Source organism: Oncorhynchus tshawytscha, linkage group LG05 (genome assembly GCF_018296145.1).
Source record: "Oncorhynchus tshawytscha isolate Ot180627B linkage group LG05, Otsh_v2.0, whole genome shotgun sequence".
Classification (NCBI taxonomy): Eukaryota; Metazoa; Chordata; class Actinopteri; order Salmoniformes; family Salmonidae; genus Oncorhynchus; species Oncorhynchus tshawytscha.
Window position 1 is genome coordinate 62577334 of NC_056433.1, and position 25163 is coordinate 62602496.

Consider the following 25163-nt stretch of genomic DNA (forward strand, 5'->3'; position numbering starts at 1 on the left):
AGTGCATAATACCTCTAGTTGTTTTTTTTGCACAGGAAAGGGGACTCACCCAACATCAAGCTTGTGAGGGGGGATACACATTTATGATAGCTAGTGACGAGGATGAAAAACCCGGTGCCCACTAGATGTCCTCGTAATACCCATATTTAAATCAATGCACTAGATTTTTCATCAGTATTGTGAATGACAAGCCCATTCAATCTATTTTGGGGTATTTATAATTGTTTATACTCAGCAGGTAGGTGCCTACGTACTTCAGATCATCTTTATTCATGAATGGTTTCATGTGAGCTTGGTTGCATCCCCCATCTTGAAGTGTACGATGGCATTTGATATCTTAAATTAGGCTGTATTTCCATTTTTTCTGGATTGCCATTTCTCATTTACTTTGTCCCATTGATGTCAGGGCTTTGTGATGGTCACTCCAACACCTTGATTTTGTTGTCCTTAAGCCATTTTGCCACAACTTTGGAAGTATGCTTGGGGTCATTGTCCATTTGGAAGACCCATTTGCGACCAAGCTTTAACTTCCTGACTGATGTCTTGAGATGTTGCAACAATATATCCACAACATTTTCCTGCCTCATGATGCCATCTATTTTGTGAAGTGCACCAGTCCCTCCTGCAGCAAAGCACCCCCACAACATGATGCTGCCACCCTCGTGCTTCACGTTTGGGATGGTGTTCTTCAGCTTGCAAGCCTCCCCCTTTTTCCTCCAAACATAACAATGGTCATTATGGCCAAACAGTTCTATTTTTATTTCATCAGACCAGAGGACATTTCTCTAAAAAGTACAATCTTTGTCCCCATGTGCAGTTGCAAACCGTAGTCTGCCTTTTTTTTGGCGGTTTTGGAGCAGTGGCTTCTTCCTTGCTGAGCGGCCTTTCAGGTTATGTTGATATAGGACTTGTTTTACTGTGGATATAGATACTTTTGTACCTTTTTCCTCCAGCATCTTCACAAGGTCCTTTGCTGTTGTTCTGGGATTGAATTGCACTTTTCGCACCAAAGTATGTTCGTCTCTAGATGACAGAACTCGTCTCCTTCCTGAGCGGTATGACGGCTGCGTGGTCCCATGGTGTTTATACTCTAATGCTATTGTTTGTACAGATGAACGTGGTACCTTCAGGTGTTTGGAAATTGCTCCCAAGGATGAACCAGACTTGAGGAGGTCTACAAAAATGTTTCTGAGGTCTTGGCTGATTTCTTTTGATTTTCCCATGATGTCAAGCAAAGAGGCACTGAGTTTGAAGGTAGGCCTTGAAATACATCCACAGGTAGGTACACCTCCAATTGACTCAAATGATGTAATTTAGCCTATCAGAAGCTTCTAATGTCATGCCATCATTTTCTGGAATTTTCCAAGCTGTTTAAAGGCACAGTCAACTTAGTGTATGTAACTTGTGATACAATTAATTATAAGTGAAAAAATCTGTCTGTAAATAATTGTTGGAAAAATTACTTGTGCCATGCACAAATTAGATGTCCTAACCGACTTGCAAAAACTATAGTTTGTTAACATGAAATTTGTGGAGTGGTTGAAAAACGAGTTTTAATGACTCCAACCTAAGTGTATGCAAACTTCCAACTGTATGTATTTAATCCGGTTTCAGATCCTGCAAAAATATGCACACTCAGGGATATGGAGCACTGAGGTATAAAAATAACTGGAGACTGGGTCCAAGGTAATCTACTGAGGTTCACATACCCCATACATATATCCGGGTTGCTTCCAGTATGGATAGCTGCAGCCTAATATGGCAACCGGAGTATGGGTAAGTGGGTGTGTTGAAAAGTGTGTGTGTGTGTATAGAAATCGAATCAGCTAATTGGGCAGATTTGTTGCCACTCAAGACTGTTTGGCGTGTCTGATTGGACTGCATGATGAGATAAGCCAGCGACCAGTGCACCAATGCTTCCTAATGGGTATCACGGTCTTGTTGCCGGTGGTAGCTAACTTGGCCATTTTCTTCTCTCACATAATTTTTTTTCCAAATAGGACAGCAGCCTACACAAGAAATAACTTATATTTATAACCATCTAGATGTCACCTTGATACAAAACTAACAGTGAAATACAACTCAGACTCATCATCTGGTTTAAAAGCAAAAGTCAAAACTCTCGCGGTATGGTAACTCATTGTACAGCAGTCACCTGGTAATGGAAGAAAAACAACACAGCTCAATCTCAACAGTCTAACCAATAACAGAGTGCTTTCGACACAGCCACTCCTGTCCACACACCCACTCCTTTCCACATGCCCACTACTTTCCTTTCTACATACCCACTTGCCCATATTCTGGTTGCCATAATTGGGAGGCAGCTACCCCCTTCTCGGTCTATATGGACCAACATCGCATGCGTACCAGCAGTATGTGTGCACAGGGCGCAGCGAGAGCAGAGACTACCTCGTCACCTCATCCAAAAACATGGCAGACATTGATTTAAAAAATATATTTAACCAGGCAAGTCAGTTAAGAACACATTCTTATTTACAGCCTACCAAGGAACAGGGTGTTAACTAACTTGTTCAGAGCAACAGACTTTCACATTGTCAGCTCAGGGATTTGATCCAGCAATCTTGCAATTTCTGGCCCAATGCTCTAACCACTAGGCTATCTGCCACCCCTATATCGCAGAATATAAAATGTTATTATCTTCGGCTGTGGGTGGTAAAAAAATATCTGCCACAGCGATAATTATTTGCAGAATTTTAATGGATGTTTTGTGTTCAAAGTCGATGACTAAAGTGTCTTATTAGAAAAGTTCAATTCTGATTTCTCTGTGTGGCTGTGTATGGAAATTGTCTTTCTGGGCTGGGAGTCAGTTAAACTGCAGTACCGAAGCAAAACTGTAGGAGCTGTTTCTAGACCGGAACCGTGCTTCTAGACCGGAACCCTGGACCCTCAGAAATAAAAGATCCTGTCATGGATTAGGAACCACTCCCTAAAAAGTCTGCAGTATACCACAGCCGCAATGCAGTAGCGGATTCTGATTGGCTAAGTAGGTGGGGCGGGGGGCGAGTGCAGGTGGATTTTTCCAAATTCAACAGACCTGCACTGCATTTTAACCAGCCTGATAATAGCTCATTTCCAATTTTGTACATTTCTCTCACTCTGAATAGAATAGCAATGCAGTTATAAGCCAACACAGGCTCATTATAGGCAGACTATCACATTCAACCTACAGTATACCGTAGTAGACCATATAGCCAATCTATTTTATTTTTAAAAGGACTGAAGACAGAAACAGATTATTTGGTTCCATTTAAACATACTTGTTAGTGAAACCAGTGGTGTAACATATATACATTTAAATCAAATAGCCTAGTACACACACCAACACTTTTAAAATGTTCAAATCATAAGTCTATTGCACAGAAAAACGTGGACAGTCGGGTGCATCGCATATTCAGAACCGCTGGACAGCAACAAACTTACTTACTCTGACTGATCATTGGGAACGAGTTCAGAATGACTGTGAAGGCTTGATCCATAAATTAAATAAATAGCCTATAAAACAAAAACCATTCATATGTTCAAATCAAAAGGCCTATTTTACATGACATCAATAATGCAGCAACATCCCGAGTCCTCGGTGCCACACATTCAGAAATCAAAAGGCCTATTTTACATGACATCAATAATGCAGCAACATCCCGAGTCCTCAGTGCCACACATTCAGAAATCAAAAGGCCTATTTTACATGACATCAATAATGCAGCAACATCCCGAGTCCTCGGTGCCACACATTCAGAAATCAAAAGGCCTATTTTACATGACATCAATAATGCAGCAACATCCCGAGTCCTCGGTGCCACACATTCAGAAATCAAAAGGCCTATTTTACATGACATCAATAATGCAGCAACATCCCGAGTCCTCGGTGCCACACATTCAGAAATCAAAAGGCCTATTTTACATGACATCAATAATGCAGCAACATCCCGAGTCCTCGGTGCCACACATTCAGAAATCAAAAGGCCTATTTTACATGACATCAATAATGCAGCAACATCCCGAGTCCTCGGTGCCACACATTCAGAAATCAAAAGGCCTATTTTACATGACATCAATAATGCAGCAACATCCCGAGTCCTCGGTGCCACACATTCAGAAATCAAAAGGCCTATTTTACATGACATCAATAATGCAGCAACATCCCGAGTCCTCGGTGCCACACATTCAGAAATCAAAAGGCCTATTTTATATGACATCAATAATGCAGCAACATCCCGAGTCCTCGGTGCCACACATTCAGAAATCAAAAGGCCTATTTTACATGACATCAATAATGCAGCAACATCCCGAGTCCTCGGTGCCACACATTCAGAAATCAAAAGGCCTATTTTACATGACATCAATAATGCAGCAACATCCCGAGTCCTCGGTGCCACACATTCAGAAATCAAAAGGCCTATTTTACATGACATCAATAATGCAGCAACATCCCGAGTCCTCGGTGCCACACATTCAGAAATCAAAAGGCCTATTTTACATGACATCAATAATGCAGCAACATCCCGAGTCCTCGGTGCCACACATTCAGAAATCAAAAGGTGGTTTAGTATTTTGTTTAAAAGCTCTGATGAAGGCAAACAGAACAAGAAACACTTTTCAGTGAGAACCACTGCAGAAGCTTCGGCATTTTCCCAATTAAGTAGCATAGTTTTGTTGTTGGCTACTTGAAGAGAACTAGGGCCCATCACTCTCAGCCCACCTCTCCAATAAATTGTGGAAAAGTGTGCATCGAATAATACTAGATGTAGCATCCTGGCATTCAAACCATACACGATTTTAGAAATGCCGTTTTCTATTAAACATTCTATTTTCACATACTGAGAATTCGCCATTTTCCTCTATTCGTTGATTTAGGTAGTGCATCCGCAAATCTAATTGATCAGCTGTTGTCAAAGCCAAAATGAGTATGACATCCGGGCCTTTAAAGTATACTCATTTTTGAAATGTCGCATCCAATAAATGTTACTTTATCGCATACTCAAACAGCCTACTATTTAGGATGCAAATATGGGTATTCGGACAAGGCCACCGGATAATGCCCTGCTCTGGCTGTTCCCCCTCATTCACTATTGTGTTGCTATGTACATTCATGTTACACAATAATCCCCATAACTCAGCATTACTGTCACGACTTCCACCGAAGTCGGCTCCTCTCCTTGTTCGGCGTTCCGGGGTAAAGGTCACCAGCCTTCTAGCCAACGCCGCTCCACTTTTCATTGTTCCATGTGTTTTGTCTCGTTTCCCCGCACACCTGGTTTACATCCCTAATCACGCTACATAGATATTCCCTCTGTTCCCATGTCTTTGTGTGGAATTGTTTTTGTTACGTGTTTTGTGTGAAGCGCCAGGCTGGTTTTTCTCCGGGTACCATGTTCAACCCGTAGTATGTTTAATTGTTAAACATTTTGCATCTTGGTGACTTTGTTGCGCTTTTGCTGGAGGTTTGTTTGATACAGTTGCGTCCGTCTGTTTGCTTCTGCCAAATAAAGTGTGCGCCTGATCACAACTCTCTGCACCAGTAGCGCACAACCTGACAATTACAGGGGAAAGTCTGCTTGCGTTTGTGGGTAAAATGACCCTGACCCCCTTTAGAGTAAAGTGAGCATTGCATTTCATGTCATTCAGGGCCAGACTCCAAGGTGCTCAGCGATATAAACAATTCCCCACAGTTCTGTATAATCACTGGAAATCAGTTAGCCCTTTTCATATCTCAACCCTACCCTAATCTTAGTTTCATGTCCGCACCGGCTCAACCATAAACTTGGAGGTCTGCAAACTGTGATGAAATATTTAGGCTGTCATTGTAATAAGAATTTGTTCTTAACTGACTTGCCTAGTTAAATAAAGGTTACATTTAAAAAAAATTTTTTTTTAATGAAGCAAGAGAGTGACAGATTGAGAGAACAAAATGTAAGGGACATAACAAAAAACACAAACACAATAAAAGAACACTAATCATCCTCCTGTTATACAATCACTTCTGACAAAGATCTGTCTGAACTTTTTTATTTTTTAAATACATTTATTAGAATATAATAAACTGGATCCCTGTTGACATATATAAAATCCCAAACATGCACATTTTTGTGTTCTAATGAACATACATTCAGACCTGCAGCTGGAATCAGTGTCAGATCTTTATCATAATAAATACTACTTTTTTCTCCACCATTTTAGTGTTAAGGTTCTCTGAGTGAAATATCAGTTGAAACCAACTCCAGATTTCATCCTTTTTCGCTAGATCTTGTGGAGTCCAAAGAAGTTGGCATGATGAGTGTGGCTGAGCATGGCTGGGTGGGAGACGTTCACATAGACCCAGTCCTGCTTCTCCAGCTGCAATGTGGAGCCCAGGTAACTCCCAGAGGTCCAGACACGCCCATTAGAGCCCGAGCTGCAGTAGCCCTCCCTGTGCGCCTCTATCAAGGTGAGAGGCTTGGAGCTCCAGGGCCTCCTCACAAACACAGAGTGAACCAAGGCATCTGTAGGGGTGCAGTGATTGGCCTCAAATTGCACCCGGGAGTAGATGTGGTAGAGCCCAGTCTCGTTGACCTGCAGACCACCATCCCGATAGACCACGCCTCCCTCAGTGAAGGCCCGCCCTGCCTTGGGCTCCCAACGCAAGGTATTCTGGGAAACATCCTTCTCGATCCGGCCTGAAGGAGACAAAGGGAGACAGCAGGGAGAGTGGGGTTAGATATGAGACTTCACTGGATTTTACAGTCCCTACTCTACATCAGGGGTGCACAACTGATTCAGTTAATCATGGTCCTGATTAGCAGCCGATTACTAGAATCAGGTATTTGAAAAGGGCTGGAGCAAAAGCCTGCACACCCCATTACTTACCTATGACGTGTGCTGCAGGTCTGCTGGCCTTCTTCCCTGTGTCTGGATCAGACTCTGGAAGGTCACCCACTAGCTTCTCAGGCGCACAACCTTGGCTCTCAATGTTAACCTGTGAAATAATAAGAAAAAAATACATCAATGTCACATCACATTAACATGCACACAGGTCATTTTAAATTACATTTTGGGGTTAAGGGTTATAGAGAAATGTTGCGCTAATGTGCGCTGAACATCAGCTCTTTTCTGAACGTGTTCTTTGATATGAGTCAAGGATATCCTGTAGCAGCGCTGGACTGGTGACCACAATTCTGAACAGATTCCGGTCTTTAAATGTCATTGCTACTTAATAGTCTGAGATGCAGAGGCAGCAATAAAACCTGCACGAAAGTCAAAGACAAACCTTTTTTCATCTACCCTTTACCTCAGTCTGTTTGTACCACCTACCTCTCACCAGTCTCACACTCAATTTCCAGTGGTCACAATCATCTCTTTTTAGGTTCAGAGTTTAACCGTTGTTGCACGTTGTCAGACTACAGAGCTCGCCAGCTTGTAGTACTAAAAGCCAGAAGTGAGTTATGTCTGTTTCGTCCAGCTATTTTGTATGGGGGAAATGAATGTTGCCCCTAGGGGGGAAATTAAAAATAGGGTTTGGGATAAATGCCAAAAATGAGATCTGAGGTTATCACAGTCTTAGGGGATATTATGCATTTTGTTCTAGATAATATCAGTCAGTTAACATGACCTTTATGAATTATGAAGGCTTTTGTGCTCATTTTCAGCACATAAATGCTTAAACTCAAAAAGTGACGTTATCTGATGAAGATGATCAAAAAAACAAAAACATAAGATCTCCTAAGCATGTGTTTACCACAGACTATTTTCAGCGTTCATCCAAAAAACCCATTAATTTCCCCATAGGAACATTTTTGCCCAGCGAGCCATACAAAAGGTCGCCATTTCTATTGCCCTCTATATGCCTGTTTTCCTCAGCAGTAAATGAAGATGTTCCCAACAACAAAACATTGAAATGCAACAAGATGCTAAATATGAACTACCACAGATTCCTCCCTGCATCCATTTCATTGATATTTTTTTGCAGAGGAGCAGTGCAGTGTCATTGCAAAGAGAGATGCTCTTATAATATCCTACAGAAAGAGCATTATGAGACAGAAGTGATGAGATACTTTGATACAAATAGAAATCAGAGAGCAGACTTGCTCCAGGAGAACCCCACTCAAACACTGAGCAAAACCCCTCACCTGTTGTATCCCATCCAGTTGAGTCTGTAGCTTGTGTATCTGGTAGGCTCCCAGCCCCAGAGCCCCAAACACCAGCAGTAGCAGAAACAGCAAAGCCACAACCAGGCTCCAGGAGCCAACCCCCCTGCAGCCTCTGGCCCTGCCCTGCTCCCTTACCCTCTCCTGGGCAGGAGGGAAGGACCAGCAAGGTACCAGGCCTGGAGGTTGGACCGACGGCTGTGAACCTCCACTGTAGTCCACTAGAAACATCTGGGGGTATGTATAGCCCTGGGTACCGCTAATGGTGCAGTGTGTGTGAGAGGAGTGTGTGTTGCCTCTGTGTGCAGGAGGTGTGTGGTTCTATATCTGAGCCATGGTCTTACATTTAAAAAAAAAAAAAATTTATGCATCAAGGCGACTGGAACCCACAGCTTCCACCCCCACGCTGGGTGGGTGTGTGACAAGCTCCCACCACCTCGCACTCACTCTCGCCATCCTCTCCTCTGTCAAAATGAAACTTAGACAGGTGACTGGTGCTGTTGCATGGCAGGTAGATAATGACCTCAGAGTAGAGAAACTAATTTACACTTTTCACACAGACTTTCATACATGCATGTGCACATGCGCTCAGACTTAGAAAATGGAAGTTAAACACGCAGTGATAATTTATTACAGTGTCATTAAACACTGAAAAAGTGTCTTTAATATGCTCTCCAAACCACCTCTCCTTAGTGGGGTCTTTGCACAGTGCAAAGCTACAGAGAGAGGACGTGGGGTGTTTAGCTGACCTCCGCCCTTCTAACCACTTTGTTCAGCTCATCGTGGGGCCAGACAAAGAGGACAACCTAGAAAGACTTGAGAAAACCCCTCACTTGTACTCACAGAACTACATGTGACCTATGAGGAAAGTTTGAGCTTTTGGGTAAAGTACGGGGACTGCTGCACCTATATAATTAAAAATGAAAGTTAGAGGATCGTGCATGTATATTTTTTTATTTGTAAATAGTGATGCAGCAGAAAATGATAGTTTCAGAAGCACACACACTTCTCAGTGGGAAGTAGGAACTGCCACATGAAAAAGCTTACAGCTACTCAGCCTGCTTTCATCAAGAGTCCGCTGCGCTTCGTGAGAACTGAGAACGGTGTTATAGTGTGTATGGTGTTTGTGCGGTCTAACCAGGCGAAGGAAGACGTCATATCGACTCAGAACCCCCGAACGTTAACTAACCTGGGTTTACAGGAAAGTGACACTCTTGCACCTCCCCTCTGCACTCAAAGAATGGTATCCAGCAGTGTCTATTGTCCCTTAGCTCTGGACAGCCTTTTGGAGGCCCTTAGCTCTGGACAGCCTTTTGGAGGCCCTTAGCTCTGGACAGCCTTTTGGAGGCCCTTAGCTCTGGACAGCCTTTTGGAGGCCTTAGCTCTGGACAGCTCTGGACAGCCTTTTGGAGGCCCTTAGCTCTGGACAGCCTTTTGGAGGCCCTTAGCTCTGGACAGCCTTTTGGAGGCCCTTAGCAAGATAAGGTTGAGGGTTAGAGAGAAAATGCAATTCTACACATTTTCTAACGACTTATGCCATGTTAATTTGATATGAGTGAGAATGACTAACAAAGTTTTTAAATCAAGTTTAGATGGCTGGCTAAACTAACTACCCATCTTAAAATGGTTAACTGACATGGCTAATTGAGTGACTGTCAGTGACTGACAGAAAAACTGCTGATGCACAACCAAGTTTCGAAATGTACCTGGTGTATTCTACTATTCTTACTCTCAATAATAAGTTGAGTGAGTACCTAATATACACAGTGCACAAAACATTAAGAACACCTTCCTAATATTGAGTTGCACACTTTTGCCCTCAGAACAGGTTCAATTGTTGGGGCATGGACTCTACAAGGTGTTGAAAGCGTTCCAGAGATGCTGGCCCATGTTGACTCCAACACTTCCCACAGTCCACAGTTGTGTCAAGTTGGCTGGTTGTCCTGTGTGTGATTGACCATTCTTTATATTTTGCACACACACAAAATATAAATGCAACAATTTCAAAGATCTTACTAAATTACATTTCATATAAGGAAATCAGTCAATTGAAATTAATTAATTAGGCAACAATCTACAGATTTTACATGACTGGGAATATAGGTAGGCATCTGTTGGTCACAGATAGGGGTGTGGATCAGAAAAACACTCAGTATCCCCTTCTGTAGCTGCGGAGGTTTCAATCAAACGCTTCTGACATTTTCTGCACAAAGCAACTTTACTGAAAATCTAAAAGGGGAAAATGATTGATACAGTATATTATATGTCAACATTTCGGAACATACAGTTGAAGTCGGAAGTTTACATACACCTTAGCCAAATACATTTAAACTCAGTTTTTCACAATCCCTGACATTTAATCAGAGTAAAAATTCCCTGTTTTAGGTCAGTTAGGATCACCACTTTATTTTAAGAATGTGAAATGTCATAATTGTAGAGAGAATGATTTCAGCTTTTATTCCTTTCATCACATTCCCAGTGGGTCAGAAGTTTACATACACTCGATTAGTATTTGCTAGCATTGCCCTTTAAATTGTTTCACTGGGTCGAATGTTTCGGGTAGCCTTCCACAAGCTTCTCACAATAAGTTAGGTGAATTTTGGCCAATTCTTCCTGACAGAACTGGTGTGACTGAGTCAGGTGTGCCTCCTTGCTCGCACACGCTTTTTCTATAGGATTGAGGTCAGGGCTTTGTGATGGCCACTCCAATACCTTGACTGCTGTCCTTAAGCCATTTTGCCACAACCTTGGAAGTATGCTTGGGGTTATTGTCTGTTTGGAAGATCTGCGACCAAGCTTTAACTTCCTGACTGATGTCTTGAGATGCTGCTTCAATATATCCACATAATTTTCCTCCCTCATGATGCCATCTATTTTGTGAAGTGCACCAGTCCCTCCTGCAGCAAAGCACCCCCACAACATGATGCTGCCACCCCCGTGCTTCACGGTTGGGATGGTGTTCTTCGACTTGCAAGCCTCCCCCTTTATCCTAGAAACATAATGATGGTCATTATGGCCAAACAGTTATATTTTTGTTTCATCAGAGTAGAGAACATTTCTCCAAAAAGTATGATCTTTGTCCCCATGTGCAGTTGCAAACCGTAGTCTGGCTTTTATATGGCGGTTTTGGAGCAGTGGCTTCTTCCTTGCTGAGTGGCCTTTCGGGTTATGTCGATATAAGACTTGTTTTACTGTGGATATAGATACTTTAGTACCTTTTTCCTCCAGCATCTTCACAAGTTCCTTTGCTGTTGTTTTGGGATTGATTTGCACTTTTTGCACCAGAGTACGTTCATCTCTAGGAGACAGAACGCGTCTCCTTCCTGAGCGGTGTCATGTCTTTACTATCATTAAATGAAGACTTTTCGTTTTTATCAAAGATTCTCACTGATTAATCATGTAACTAATTAACTAGGAAGTCGGGGCAGCAAGGAAAATGTTCAAATTACAAAGTTATAATTTTCCTTATATAACTTTTCAGATATTTTCACATCTGATCAATAGTCTTCTGAATTAATGAATGATTTATTTTACCTCACATTAGTCTCATTCCAAATGTTGTAAATTGTTGGTTATCTGCACGAACCCAGTCTTCACTATGAGTCATCCATACATCAATTGTCTTAAATCATTTATTTATTAACTTTTAATGGCTGCAGGGGCAGTATTGAGTAGCTTGGATGAAAAGGTGCCCATTGTAAATGGCCAGCTCCTCAGTCTCAGTTGCTAATATATGCATATTATTATTAGTATTGGATAGAAAACTCTGAAGTTTCTAAAACTGTTTGAATTATGTCTGTGAGTATAACAGAACTCATATTGCAGGAAAAAAAAGGAGAAATTCCACTTCCTGTTTGTATTTTTTCTGGGGGTGGCAGATTTTCAACAAAGCTCTCATTGAAATTACAGCGAGATATGGATGAGTTTTCACTTCCTACGCCTTCCACTAATGTCAACAGTCAATAGAACTTTGCCCGATGACACTAATGTGAAGGGGGGGGGGTTCGAATGAGACAGGAAATAGTCACCACTGCCACGAGTTGACCATGCTTTCACCATGCACGTTCACAGGGGATGGACCTGCGTTCCACTGGTCATCTGAAGTCATTCTAATTCTCCGGTTGGAATGTTACTCAAGATATATGTAAACAACTTTCTAAAGATTGATTCAGTACATAATTTGACATGTTTCTACTGACTGTTACGGAACTTTTGGACGTTGTCACGTTATAGTGGACGCGCTTTGTGACTTTGGAATTGTTTACCAAACGCGCTAACCAAAGTAGCTAATTGGACATAAATAACGGACATTTTTGAACAAATCAAGCATTTATTGTGGACATGGGATTCCAGGACTGCATTCTGATGAAGTTCATCAAAGGTAAGGAAACATTTATCATGTATTTTCTGGTTTCTGTTGACTCCAACATGGAGGCTAATTTGGCTACTGTTCTGAGCTCCATCTCAGATTATTGCATGGGTTGCTTTTCCGTAAATGTAAAAAAAAATCTGACACAGCGGTTGCATTAAGGAGAGGTATATTTATAATTCCATGTGTATAACTTGTATTATCATCTACATTTATGATGAATATTTCTGTTGAAACTGTGGCTATGCAAAATCACTTGATGTTTTTGGAACTAGTGAATCTAATACGTCAATGTAAACTCAATATTTTTTTATATAAATATGAACTGTATCAAACAAAACATGCATGTATTGTGTAACATGAAGTCCTATGAGTGTCATCTGATGAAGATAATTCAAGGTTAGTGATTAATTCTCCATTTCTGCTTTTTGTGAATGCTATATTTCGCTGGAAAATGGCTGTGGTTTGTTGGAGACCTAACATAATCGTTTGTCGTGCTTTTGCTGAAAAGGATATTTGAAAATCAGACACTTTGGTGGGATTAACAACAAGATTAACTTTAAAATGATATAAGACACATGCATGTTTTAGGAATTGTAATTATGAGATTTCTGTGGTTTGAATTTGGCGCCCTCTATTTTCATTGGTAGTTGTCATATCGATCCTGTTTGCGGGATTGCAGCCATAACAAGTTAACTAAACAATCACAGAAGTGCACAAACAAACAAGGTAAATATAGTTACAAGAAATGATAGGGGAATGTGCCCTAATGGGCTAAACCGGCATGGCGGCTTGTTAGACAAAAGGGAAGTGGGGGTCTCTGTTGAAAAGTTTGTTTCTGTTGGAGAGTTTGTCCGTCCTCTCTGTCGTGGTTAGAATGGATAGTTCAGAGTGACATTCATTCATGTCGTTATGGATAGATGTTTCTTCCCGTTCAATGATACTGAATTCCTAGCTGCAGACTAGTAATTAATATCAAAGACTTGTTCTTATTCTGTCGGTATCGTTATTCTAAGAGTTTAACCACGTGGTATGGGTAAAAGATTCAGCCATCTACTCAAACCTTGGCCCTCTCGTTATCGAGGTAAGCTGGTCTGCAACCTTTGTCCTCTCGTAATTGAGGGAAACATGGTCTGTTGTGAAATTCTCAAAGTGGGGTTTTTATTCGGGAGTTGCAGAAAAGGGCCTGTCCCAAGATGCCCGACCCTAACTGGGCTCATGGGTGGTCCTCTGATTTAGTTAAACACAAAAGGGAATTGGAGTTTCCTTCATTAAACAGTCCAAAATCACATTACACAATTTTACAAACAGTATCATCCTCACTCATTCATCTTATACAACAATTAGATGTAAACCTCATATCTGAGGCTATTATATAAACAGCGTTATGGTAATGTGGTCATAGTCTCCCATGAGTGTCACAAAATGGTACCAAATGGACCAGTTCGTAGCTGGATTCTTCACTGATCTTTCATACCTTCTCCAGAACATAAATGTTGTTCATACCTCAAGTTCTGTGAGGTGGAAGAAATTCCTTTGTTCTCTATGAAAATTCACTGTCTCTATACTGTGGCCATGAGGAGATAATCTCCTCCAGGAATTTACAACCTCTGACCACCGCAGCCTGGGTGTAGAAGAGAGGGAGAGGGGGATGGGGCTTGCTGTACCCAAAGAGGGCAACGTCGTGATAGCGGTATGACGGCTGCACGGTCCCATGGTGTTTATACTTGCGTACTATTGTTTGTACAGATGAACGTGGTACCTTCAGAAGTTTGGAAATTGCTCCCAAGGATGAACCAGACTTGTGGAGGTCTACAATTGTTTACTGAGGTCTAGGCTGATTTCTTTTGATTTTCCCATGATGTCAAGCAAAGAGGCACTGAGTTTGAAGGTAGGCCTTGAAATACATCCACAGGTACACCTCCAACTGACTCAAATGATGTCAATTAGACTTTCAGAAGCTTCTAAAGCCATGACATCATTTTCTGGAATTTTCCAAGCTGTTTAAAGGCACAGTCAACTTAGTGTATGTAAACTTCTGACCCACTGGAATTGTGATACAGTGAAATAATCTGTCTGTAAACAATTGTTGGAAAGATTACTTGTGTCATGCACAAAGTAGATGTCCTAACCGACTTGCCAAAACTATAGTTTGTTAACAAGAAATTGGTGGAGTGGTTGAAAAACAAGTTCATGACTCCAACCTAAGTGTATGTAAACTTCTGGCTCTGCACAATACATTCATTTGTAAGTATTAGACATAATAATTGATAATGGTTCTTTATGTAATAAAATCCTCATCTCTACTCTGTGATTCCTGCCATCAAACGATTATCTGACATGTTCTGCATCAAGCAACTTTACTGAAAATGTTAAAAAATATATAGATTTAGCATATGAAGCTAAAATAAGTTACTTATTCCTTTCAGTAACTTTCATTTAAATGGTCTTTCTCCAGTTCCCCTTCACGGCAAATGGAATTGGCTTATAGTACACGTTTGTGCATGTTTGTGATGGTACTCAAAACAACATCCATAGTATAAATCTTAGACATCACAAGCTCTTTGATCATTATAACTTCTGGAAAAAACAATTTTCTAATCTCTTCTCTACTGTGGTTCTGGAGGTTTCCTATGAGACTGCATGTCAGTGCTCAGGGAGTGTCTGAACATCAATGTCAGATCTCAGGGAGGGCCTGATTCCAGTGAAGGAATGAGTAATAGTGGTTACACTGAAACAGTCAGGCAGTGGTTAAACTGAAAGGGCATCACAATCCTCACAGTTCGGTTGACCAGATTAAAATCAACTGAAATTATGAGAAATGGTTACGATGGTGGCACTCCTACACACCAGTAAAACTGCAAGCGAGAACCTCAGTAAATGTGCAGTTAGTGGCAGGAAAGTAATTATATATATATATATATACACACGATGCCTTCAGAAAGTATTCACACCCCTTGACTTTTTCCACATTTAGTTACAGCCTGAATTGTAAATGGATTAAATTATGATTTTTTTGTTGTCAAATGCCTAAACACAATACCCCATAACGTAAAAGTGGAATTAATACAATTTAAGAAAATACAAAAAATAATAAATTAATAAAAAATGAAAAGCTAAAATGTATCGAGTCAATAAGTATTCAACCCCTTTGTTATGGCAAGCCTAAATAAATTCAGGAGTAAAGATGTGCTTAACAAGTTGCATGGACTGTGTGCATAACAGTGTTTAACATGATTTTGAATGCCTACCTCATCTCTGTACCCAGTGACTAAGGTCACTCAGTCGAACAGTAAATTTCAAACACAGGGAGATTTTCCAATGCCTCGCAAAGGGCACCTATTGGTAGATGGGTAAAAATAAAAAAAGCAGACACTGAATATCCCTTTGAGCATGGTGAAGTTATTAATTACACATGGTGTATCAGTACACCCATTCACTACAAATGTACAGGCGTCCTTAACTGTTGCCGGAGAGGAAGGAAACCACTCTGGTATTTCACCATGAGGCCAATGGTGACTTTAATAAAACAGTTCATTTAATGGCTGTGACAGGAGAAAACCTATTATGGCCCAACAACATTGTAGTTAAATGTTGGAAGCTTGTACAGAATAAACATATTCCAAAACAAAAATTGTGGCAAAGCAAGAATACAGGACAAAAGTGTTATGTTTGGGGCAAATCCAATATAACACATTTCTGAGTACTACTCTCCATATGTTCTAGCATAGTAGTGGCTGCATCATGTTTTGGGTATGTTTGTAATCTTTAAGGACTGGGATGAAAAATAACTGGGAGGGCGCTAAGCACAGGCAAATCCTAGAGGGAAACCTGGTTCAGTCTACTTTTGACCAGACACTGGGAGATGAATTCACCTTTCAGCAGGACAATAACCTAAAACACAGGGCCAAATCTACACTGGAGTTGCTAAACAGGAAGACCGTGACTATTCCCGAGTGGCCGAGTTACAGTTGACTTAAATCTACGGCAAGACCTGAAAATGGATGTTCAGCAATGATCGGCAACCAATTTGACAGAGGTTGGAGAATAATAATGTGTAGACATTTTGAATTCACGTTGTAACATAAAATGTGGAATAAGTCAGAGGAAAATGTTCTGATGGCACTGTAGATTAAGTAACATGGCAACATTGTATTGACTATGATAATGTGAATGTATACACTGTATTGCAATACAAAGAAAATCTCAGTATAAAACAGGCAATACAGTAGGTCTCATATCTCCCAGTAACCAAACCAACTTACTAAACCAACAACTAGCCTGCTAATATTTTTTCAAATCGCTAAGTCTAGGGGTCTTAGGTCTAGTTAATTGGTCTGTAACCTGATTTGATGTGTGTATTAATATTATAAGTAAGTGTTTATACCCAGGAGATAGCAACCTTACCTTGGTCCAGGGCCAGCTCTTCCTCTCTTGACGTCATGGTCGGCCAGCACAAATGGATTACTGTTGTTCAGTTGGTGGTGATGGAAATAAATATATTCAAAAAAGAAACCACACACAGGCACGCCCAAATGAAATTTTCAAAACCAAAACATGGTCAGCAAACAAACCAACAGCCTCATGGCTCGCCATGCTGAACCATAATTGACAGCACCTGATGTGCTTATCAAGGCTTCCTGGCAGAGCACAGCCTTTAACCCGGTTGGTGTTGCCACCTCAGGGATGGAGTGTGGAAGTGTATCCTGGTAGTGTTGCCTAACTACCTAACTAACTGACTACAGAAAACCTTAACTCTGAGATAGACATTCTAGAAAACCAGACATTCTAGAAAACCAGACAAACCATAAAAATTCACTGCTCTGCACAGGAAATTTCTTCCAGCCAAATAGTCTAACTTGAACAAAATTGAGAGACCAACTTCCTTCACTAGGCCCATGGTCACAAGCAACAAGCTCCATCTGATATGTAGCCAGCGTTAAAAGACGGAGCAAACACCACCAGGGAAAAGTGAACATCGACCACAACTTCAGCCAACTCACACCATCCATCTTCCCAAACAGCCCTTTTCTCCAGCCCCGAGCACTCACTGGAAGGGAACATATCCTCCTCACTCATCAGACAACCTACTGAGAGTGAAAATACTGGTGGATCTGGCTTTTCCATCAAACTCAATTCTTCAAGCTCCTGATTCTCATCGCTAGACAGCCATGTCACCCTGCAAAACACAGACTGCGTCTTCCAGAAAATCCTCACAACATGACTGGAAAGTATCTCCTTTCCACAGCTCAGTAAGAAACGTGTCAGCTAAATCAATACCTGAAACCCAAACAACCTCATGGTCAGCAATGATCAACAAACAATCTCCTCTACCATGGCAAAGAACGGGTCCTCAAATTGACACCTGAATCAACCTCATCCTCAACCTGCAGAGGGCACACTACATCATAACTCTGCCCAGGTCTCAGCTAGAGACACACAATTAATCACCTTCCTCACAAGGGAGAACCATTTCCTAGGAACCACTGTCTAGTTTGGCCAAGGAATGTTTCCGCCAAGTCCCCACACAAATCCTCCTCCTTCCTCATCTGGTTTGCCATCAGCACTTTTCTGAACGTGAGTAATTTCACAAACTGGGGATACCTCACCTCAAAACTCTCCTTGAGACTCCAGGCCCCGAATATACCTGACGTTTCACAAACCAGATCATTTGAGGAAACTAGCTCATCACTGATCACTGGCGGGAAACTGGTTTAGTGACAAGACTGTCTGATCGACTGGCAACACAACATTTCTGTCCTATATGCAGTCTTTAATTATTCTGCTGTTTCAGCAGTACCATCTCCTGTTCTAGCCACACCATTTCCAACAAGACTTCTTCCTCCTATACACCAGAACCGGCGGCAAGAACTCACTCCACTTCTCCCAAAACATCCCTGCAACGTCTAACTTGTTAAACTCCTCTGCTATTTCAACCTCCAGCATTTCTGTCACCTGACATAACAATCCCTCATTAGCTTGAGAAAAAACCCAACTATCTCTACAAAACACACTGCTGGCTCAAATGCCGCATAGTCAAAATCAGTAGGCCAAACAGAACCAATAAATCGACTGGCAAAAGTTAGTTAGCCACTAGCTCACAGATAACTAACCAATATCTGCACATGCTCGAAGCCCAAGAGATAACTCTAAACAGGCAAAAACCAAACCAGTACACCATGCACAAATGCTATAAACCATAGACACAGTTAGTTACTACTAATATCATTATTTCTTCAACTTCACTCATTTCTTCCACTTTTCTCACCGCCTCCGGATAGGAGACATGCTGGACACCGACCACTTGATCCAATTCTTCACATACAGTACCAGTCAAAAGTGCACACTCTAGGTATTTTCTCAACCAGCTTCATGAGGAAGTCCCAAGGAATACGTTTCAATTAATAACAGGTGCGCCTTGTTAAAATGTAATTTGTGGAATTTCATTCCTTCTTAATGTGTGTGAGCCAATCAGTTGTGTTGTGACAAGGTAGAGGTGGTTTACAGAAGATAGCACTATTTGGTAAAATACCAAGTCCATATTATGGCAAGAAAAGCTCAAATAAGCAAGGAGAAATGACAGTCCATCATTACTTGAAGGTCAGTCAATATGGAAAATTTCAAGAACTTTGAAAGTTTCTTCAAGTTCTGTCGCAAAAACCATCAAGTCAGTATGGAAAAGTAGTTTGTGCTTATGTATTCACCACCTTTGCTATGAATCACCAAAATAAGAATTACCTTCAAACTCACATAATTAGTTAAATAAAGTCTGCCTGTGTGCAATTTAAGTGTCACATGATCTATCACATGATCTCAGTATATATACACTGTTCTGAAAGGCCCCAGAGTCTGCAACACCACTAGGCAAGGGGCACCACCAAGTAAGCAGCACCATGAAGACCAAGGAGCTCTCCAAAAAGGTCAAGGATGAAGTTGTGGAGAAGTACAGATCAGGGTTGGGTTATAAAAAAAAATATCTGAAACTTTGAACATCCCATGGAGCACCATTAAATCCATTATGAAAAAAATTGAAAGATTATAGCACTACAACAAACCTGCCAAGAGAGGGCCCCCCATCAAAACGTACAGACCAGGCAAGGAAGGCATTAATCAGAGAGGCAACACAGAGACCAAAGATAACCCTGAAGGAGCTGCAAAGCTCCACCGCGGAGATTAGAGTATCTGTCCATAGGACCACTTTAAGACATACACTCCACAGAGCTGGGCTTTATGGGAAGAGTGGCCAGAAAAAAGCAATTTCTTAAAGAAAAAAATAAACAAACACGTTTGGTGTTCGCCAAAAGGCATTTGGGACACTCCCCAAACATATGGAAGAAGGTACTCTGGTCAGATGAGACTAAAGTTGAGCTTTTTGGAAAACGCTATGTCTGGTGCAAACCCAACACCTCTCATCACCCCAAGGACACCATGCCCACAATGAAGCAGGGTGGTGACAGCATCATGCTGTGGGGATGTTTTTCATCGGCAGGGACTGGGAAACTGGTCAGAATTGAAGGAATGACGGATAGCGCTAAATACAGGGAAATTCGAGGGAAACCTGTTTCAGTCTTCCAGAGATTTGAGACTGGGTCAGACTTTCACCTTCCAACAGGACAATGACCCTAAGCATACTGCTAAAGCAACATTCGAGTGGTTTAAGGGGAAATGTACCTGTCTTGGAACGGCCTAGTCAAAGCCTAGACCTCAATCCAATTGAGAATCTGTGGTATGACTTAAAGATTGTGGTACACCAGCGGAACCCATCCAACTTGAAGGAGCTGGAGCAGTTTAAAATGCAAGTGGCTAGATGTGTCAAGCTTATAGAGACATAGCCCAAGAGACTTGCAGCTGTAATTGCTGCAAAATGTGGCTCTACAAAGTATTGACTTTGGGGGGGGGGGATGAATAGTTATGCATGTTTGTTTCACAATAAGAAATATTTAGCATCTGGTAGACATGTCGTGTAAATCAAATGATACAAACCCCCCCCAAAATCTATTTTAATTCCAGGTTGTAAGGCAACAGAATAGGAAAAATGCCAAGGGTGTTGAATACTTTCACAAGTAACTGTACATTTTATACACATTTTGCAACATGGTACTTTTATATAAAGTGTCTGTTGCATAAAGCTGCTGGAAGTGGTGGAGCCTGATTATACAACAATAGAGACAGAAGCTGCAACCTGAGAGTGACAGCCAATATGTCACCCTGAAATATAGACATCCTATTCTCATCATCACCTTAGCAGGTCATCTGTTGCACTTATTGTTTCATGTTCTAATCAAACAATCAGAATGGAGTGAATGTCTGTCCTACTAATTATTAGTGGTTCTTATATTATTTCCAAAGTAGAATTCAGCACCATAAGGGTCTGTCGGGTCACATTTGTTTTCTCTAGAAAAAGAAAAGCCCTTGAAGTATATTGTATCATCTCCCTTTTTATTATGTATTTACATAATGTACAATAGGAAAAGAAAGAACCTGGGGTTCACAACAGCTGATTGGAGTTCAGGGCAAACTGGACAAGTACTGGAGCATGGGATGTCCATGAATGGCAGATTGAGTTCTGAGTAGTAATCAGGGATCCAGTGTTAATAACAAAGCCATATCATGTGTCGGCTTCTTTGTCTGATGAGGAGTAGCAGCCTAGTCCCAGTACATGCCCTGTGCTCTTTTCATCATTAACGGTGCTATGGGCTCCTCCTGCCCCTGTGCTGTCTCGTCTCTCTCCCCCTGTATTGTCTTTGTCCTGTGAAGGTTGGGTTGCCCAGAGAGCAGCACCCTGGCCAGGCTCTGAGCAGTGGGCAGAAATAAGTTGATGGCAGGGCCAGCAAAAATGTAGTTGGGCTAAAATTTGGGCACTCAAATCATCATTCAATTATCATAAAACCATAGCCTACCCTATACCCTACTGTAATCGATCACACACAACAACCCATCTAACATGTGATTTCACATTACAGACCAAATCATCTTTCAGGCCTACAGTACATAAATCCATGACTCTTGCATTTAACATGCGACTCACATAGACCCACACATAATAAACCATAGGCCATTCACTCTTACAGGCTGACTACACTGCTCGCGTCGCGTGCGCGAGTGTTGCAAAATACATTTAGAAACCTATGTTATTCAATTATTGCATCTGAGTTGCCACAGGCTAAAATAGAAATCAGTTCTATTTCTGACGCAGATCGCGCTGCAAGTCCTGCCTCATCTCCTCATTGGTTTATAGAAGCAGGTACACAAGTGCCATCTCCTCATTGGTTATACCCACGTGGGTGGGAAAGACGAATGAGGTCAGTGCGGTAATACACCTAATTTATGAAAGTTGCCTATCGCAATATAAAGTCAAGAGAAGAAAAAGCCTGGAAGGAAGAGAGATGACTAGAAACGATTCGGTTGACCGTTTTATGTGTGGATTAATTGGCTGAGTAGAGGACCTTGTGCATTTCAGGTAAAATAACAACTCAATGTTTATATCCCAGGACAAATTAGCTAGCAACAGCAAGCTAGCTAAATAGGACAAATTAGCTAGCAAGTGCAAGCTAATGCACGATGACGCACGCGCACATCCGGTTTGGGTTCCGTGTTAGGAAAAAAAGGTACTTTATAGAACCAAAAAGGGTTCTATCGCTTTCTTTATATATAGAATTGTAGGGCTCTTTGATCAGAATCCCAGAGGTTCTTCTTAACTGAACCAAAATGGTTCCATATGGAACCCTGCATGGTGCCATTCATGAATTATGGCTACTACTATTAAATAGTAATACTTTGAGGTAAGAATATAATTTTTTTAAACAATTAAATAATGGACAAAAGATTTTCAGCATACTTTTTTAAATAGACCTGTTTGGGCGCATTAACTACTCGCGGGACACCTACGACAACATCCGGTGAAATTGCAGAGCGCGAAATTCAAAATACAAAAATCGTAATGTTAAACATTCATGAAAATACAAGTGTCATACATCATTTAAAAGCTTAACTTCTTGTTAATCCAACCGCATTGTCAGATTTCAAAAAGGCTTTCCCGGCGAAAGCATACCATGCATTTATCTGAGGACAGCACCCCACATCAAAATACTTTTTCAACCAGCACAGGCATCATAAAATCACAAATAGCGATTAAATAAATCACTTACCTTTGAAGATCTTGCAATCACAAGGGTCCCAGCTACACATTGAATGGTCGTTTTGTTCAATAAAGTCCTTCTTTATATCCCAAAAAGTTTGTTTAGTTGGCGCCAATGATCTCAGTAATCCAATCGTTCAACATGCATACAAACAAATGCAAAATGTTACTGGTAAAGTTTGTCCAAACAAGTAAAACAATGTTTCTAATTAATCCTCAGACACGCTAATATCCAAATAAATTATCATATTTAAGATGATATGTTCAATAGGGAAGATAAATAACGAAGAGCGCGCACCTCATTCACGCGCCAACAAGACTACTTTTCTAATGAAAGACACCTTGGAAAAACTACAACTACTTGCTTATTTTTCAAAAAACAAGCCTGAAAACCTTTCTAAAGACTGTTGACATCTAGTGGAAGCCATAAGAACTGCAATCTGGGTCATATCTACAGTGGGGCAAAAAAGTATTTAGTCAGCCACCAATTGTGCAAGTTCTCCCACTTAAAAAGATGAGAGAGGCCTGTAATTTTCATCATAGGTACACTTCAACTATGACAGACAAAATAAGAAAAAAAAATCTAGAAAATCACATTGTAGGATTTTTAATGAATTTATTTGCAAATTATGGTGGAAAATAAGTATTTGGTCACCTACAAACAAGCAAGATTTCTGGCACTCACAGACCTGTAACTTCTTCATTAAGAGGCTCCTCTGTCCTCCACTCGTTACCTGTATTAATGTCACCTGTTTGAATTTGTTATCAGTATAAAAGACACCTGTCCACAACCTCAAACAGTCACACTCCAAACTCCACTATGGCCAAGACCAAAGAGCTGTCAATGGACACCAGAAACAAAATTGTAGATCTGCATCAGGCTGGGAAGACTGAATCTGCAATGGGTAAGCAGCTTGGTTTGAAGAAATCAACTGTGGGAGCAATTATTAGGAAATGGAAGACATACAAGACCACTGATAATCTCCCTCGATCTGGGGCTCCATGCAAGTTCTTACCCCATGGGGTCAAAATGATCACAAGAACGGTGAGCAAAAATCCCAGAACCACACGGGGGGACCTAGTGAATGACCTGCAGAGAGCTGGGACCAAAGTAACAAAGCCTACCATCAGCAAGGGCATTGAAGATGAAACGTGGCTAGGTCTTTCAGCATGACAATGATCCCAAACACACCGCCCGGGCAACAAAGGAGTGGCTTCGTAAGAAGCATTTCAAGGTCCTGGAATGGACTAGCCAGTCTCCAGATCTCAACCCCATAGAAAATCTTTGGAGGGAGTTGAAAGTCTGTGTTGCCCAGCAACTGCCCCAAAACATCACTGCTCTAGAGAAGATCTGCATGGAGGAATGGGCCAAAATACCAGCAACAGTGTGTGAAAACCTTGTGAAGACTTACAGAAAACGTTTGACCTCTGTCATTGCCAACAAAGGGTATATAACAAAGTATTGAGATAAACTTTTGTTGTTGACCAAATACTTATTTTCCACCATAATTTGCAAATAAATTCATTAAAAATCCTACATTGTGATTTTCTGGATTTTTTTTCTCATTGTGTCTGTCATAGCTGAAGTGTACCTATGATGAAAATTACAGGCCTCTCTCATCTTTTTAAGTGGGAGAACTTGCACAATTGGTGGCTGACTAAATACTTTTTTTGCACCACTGTATTTGTATATCCCATAGGCTAGCATTGAAATGTGACCTAAAAAATGTGACCTAAAAAAAAAAATCCAGATGGATTTTCCTCTGGTTTTCGCCTGCCGTATCAGTTCTGTTATACTCACAGACACTAGTTTAACAGTTTTAGAAACTTCAGAGTGTTTTCTATCCAATGCTACCAATGCATATATGCATATCCTAGCTCCTGGGCCTGAGTAACAGGCAGTTTACTTTGGGCACGTCAGTCATCCGAAATTCCGAACAATAACCAGTATGCTAAAGAAGTTAAATAGATTGTCATCATATGCAAACATAGTTTGGAAATATGCACTGGTGGCCAGGGAGGCATCTCTTTGTTTGAATGATGGCCCACATCAACTCTGACTTCTTTACAATAAAATACAATATACTTTGTCCATTGGTTACAGTGAACAATAAAAATATGTCTTCTGCTTTGTTCTCAAACCCCCCCAAACAGCAGGCACAGGTTCAAGCTGAATGCAGTACCCCTGGATGGAGGGCATGTTGTGGGGTTAAGGGCCTTGCTTTTTATCCAGCGCCCAGCTCCAGATTCGAACCGGCCATTTTTTGGCCACAGGTCCAACTCCTTAGCCGCTGGGCTACCTGCTTGACTGGTTCCAGAGAAGAAGAAAAAAATGAGGAAAAACACGAGTTAAACCTCAGAAAAAGCATGAGTTAATCTGCCAAAATGAAGACATACTGTATAGCTATAATGATGTAGAAGAACAACTTACATGCAGTTGTGTTGTCAGCAGCAGCTGAAAGAGATCCTCTGCTGAGCAAAACATAATGTGTTAAAGTCATGTAATGATTAACTA

The 25163-nt window shown here is 41.1% G+C and overlaps 1 protein-coding gene across 1 annotated transcript; it reads right to left on the minus strand.

Moving 5' to 3' along the window:
* Positions 1-5647: 5647 nt before the first annotated feature.
* Positions 5648-8479, minus strand: LOC112251074 (tumor necrosis factor ligand superfamily member 6). Its single transcript, XM_024421752.2, has 3 exons — positions 8124-8479; positions 6865-6973; positions 5648-6674 (listed from the first exon to the last, which is right to left on the minus strand). The coding sequence occupies exons 1-3, from the start codon at positions 8370-8372 to the stop codon at positions 6259-6261; spliced, it is 774 nt and encodes a 257-aa protein (XP_024277520.1). The 5' UTR covers positions 8373-8479; the 3' UTR covers positions 5648-6258.
* Positions 8480-25163: the final 16684 nt, after the last annotated feature.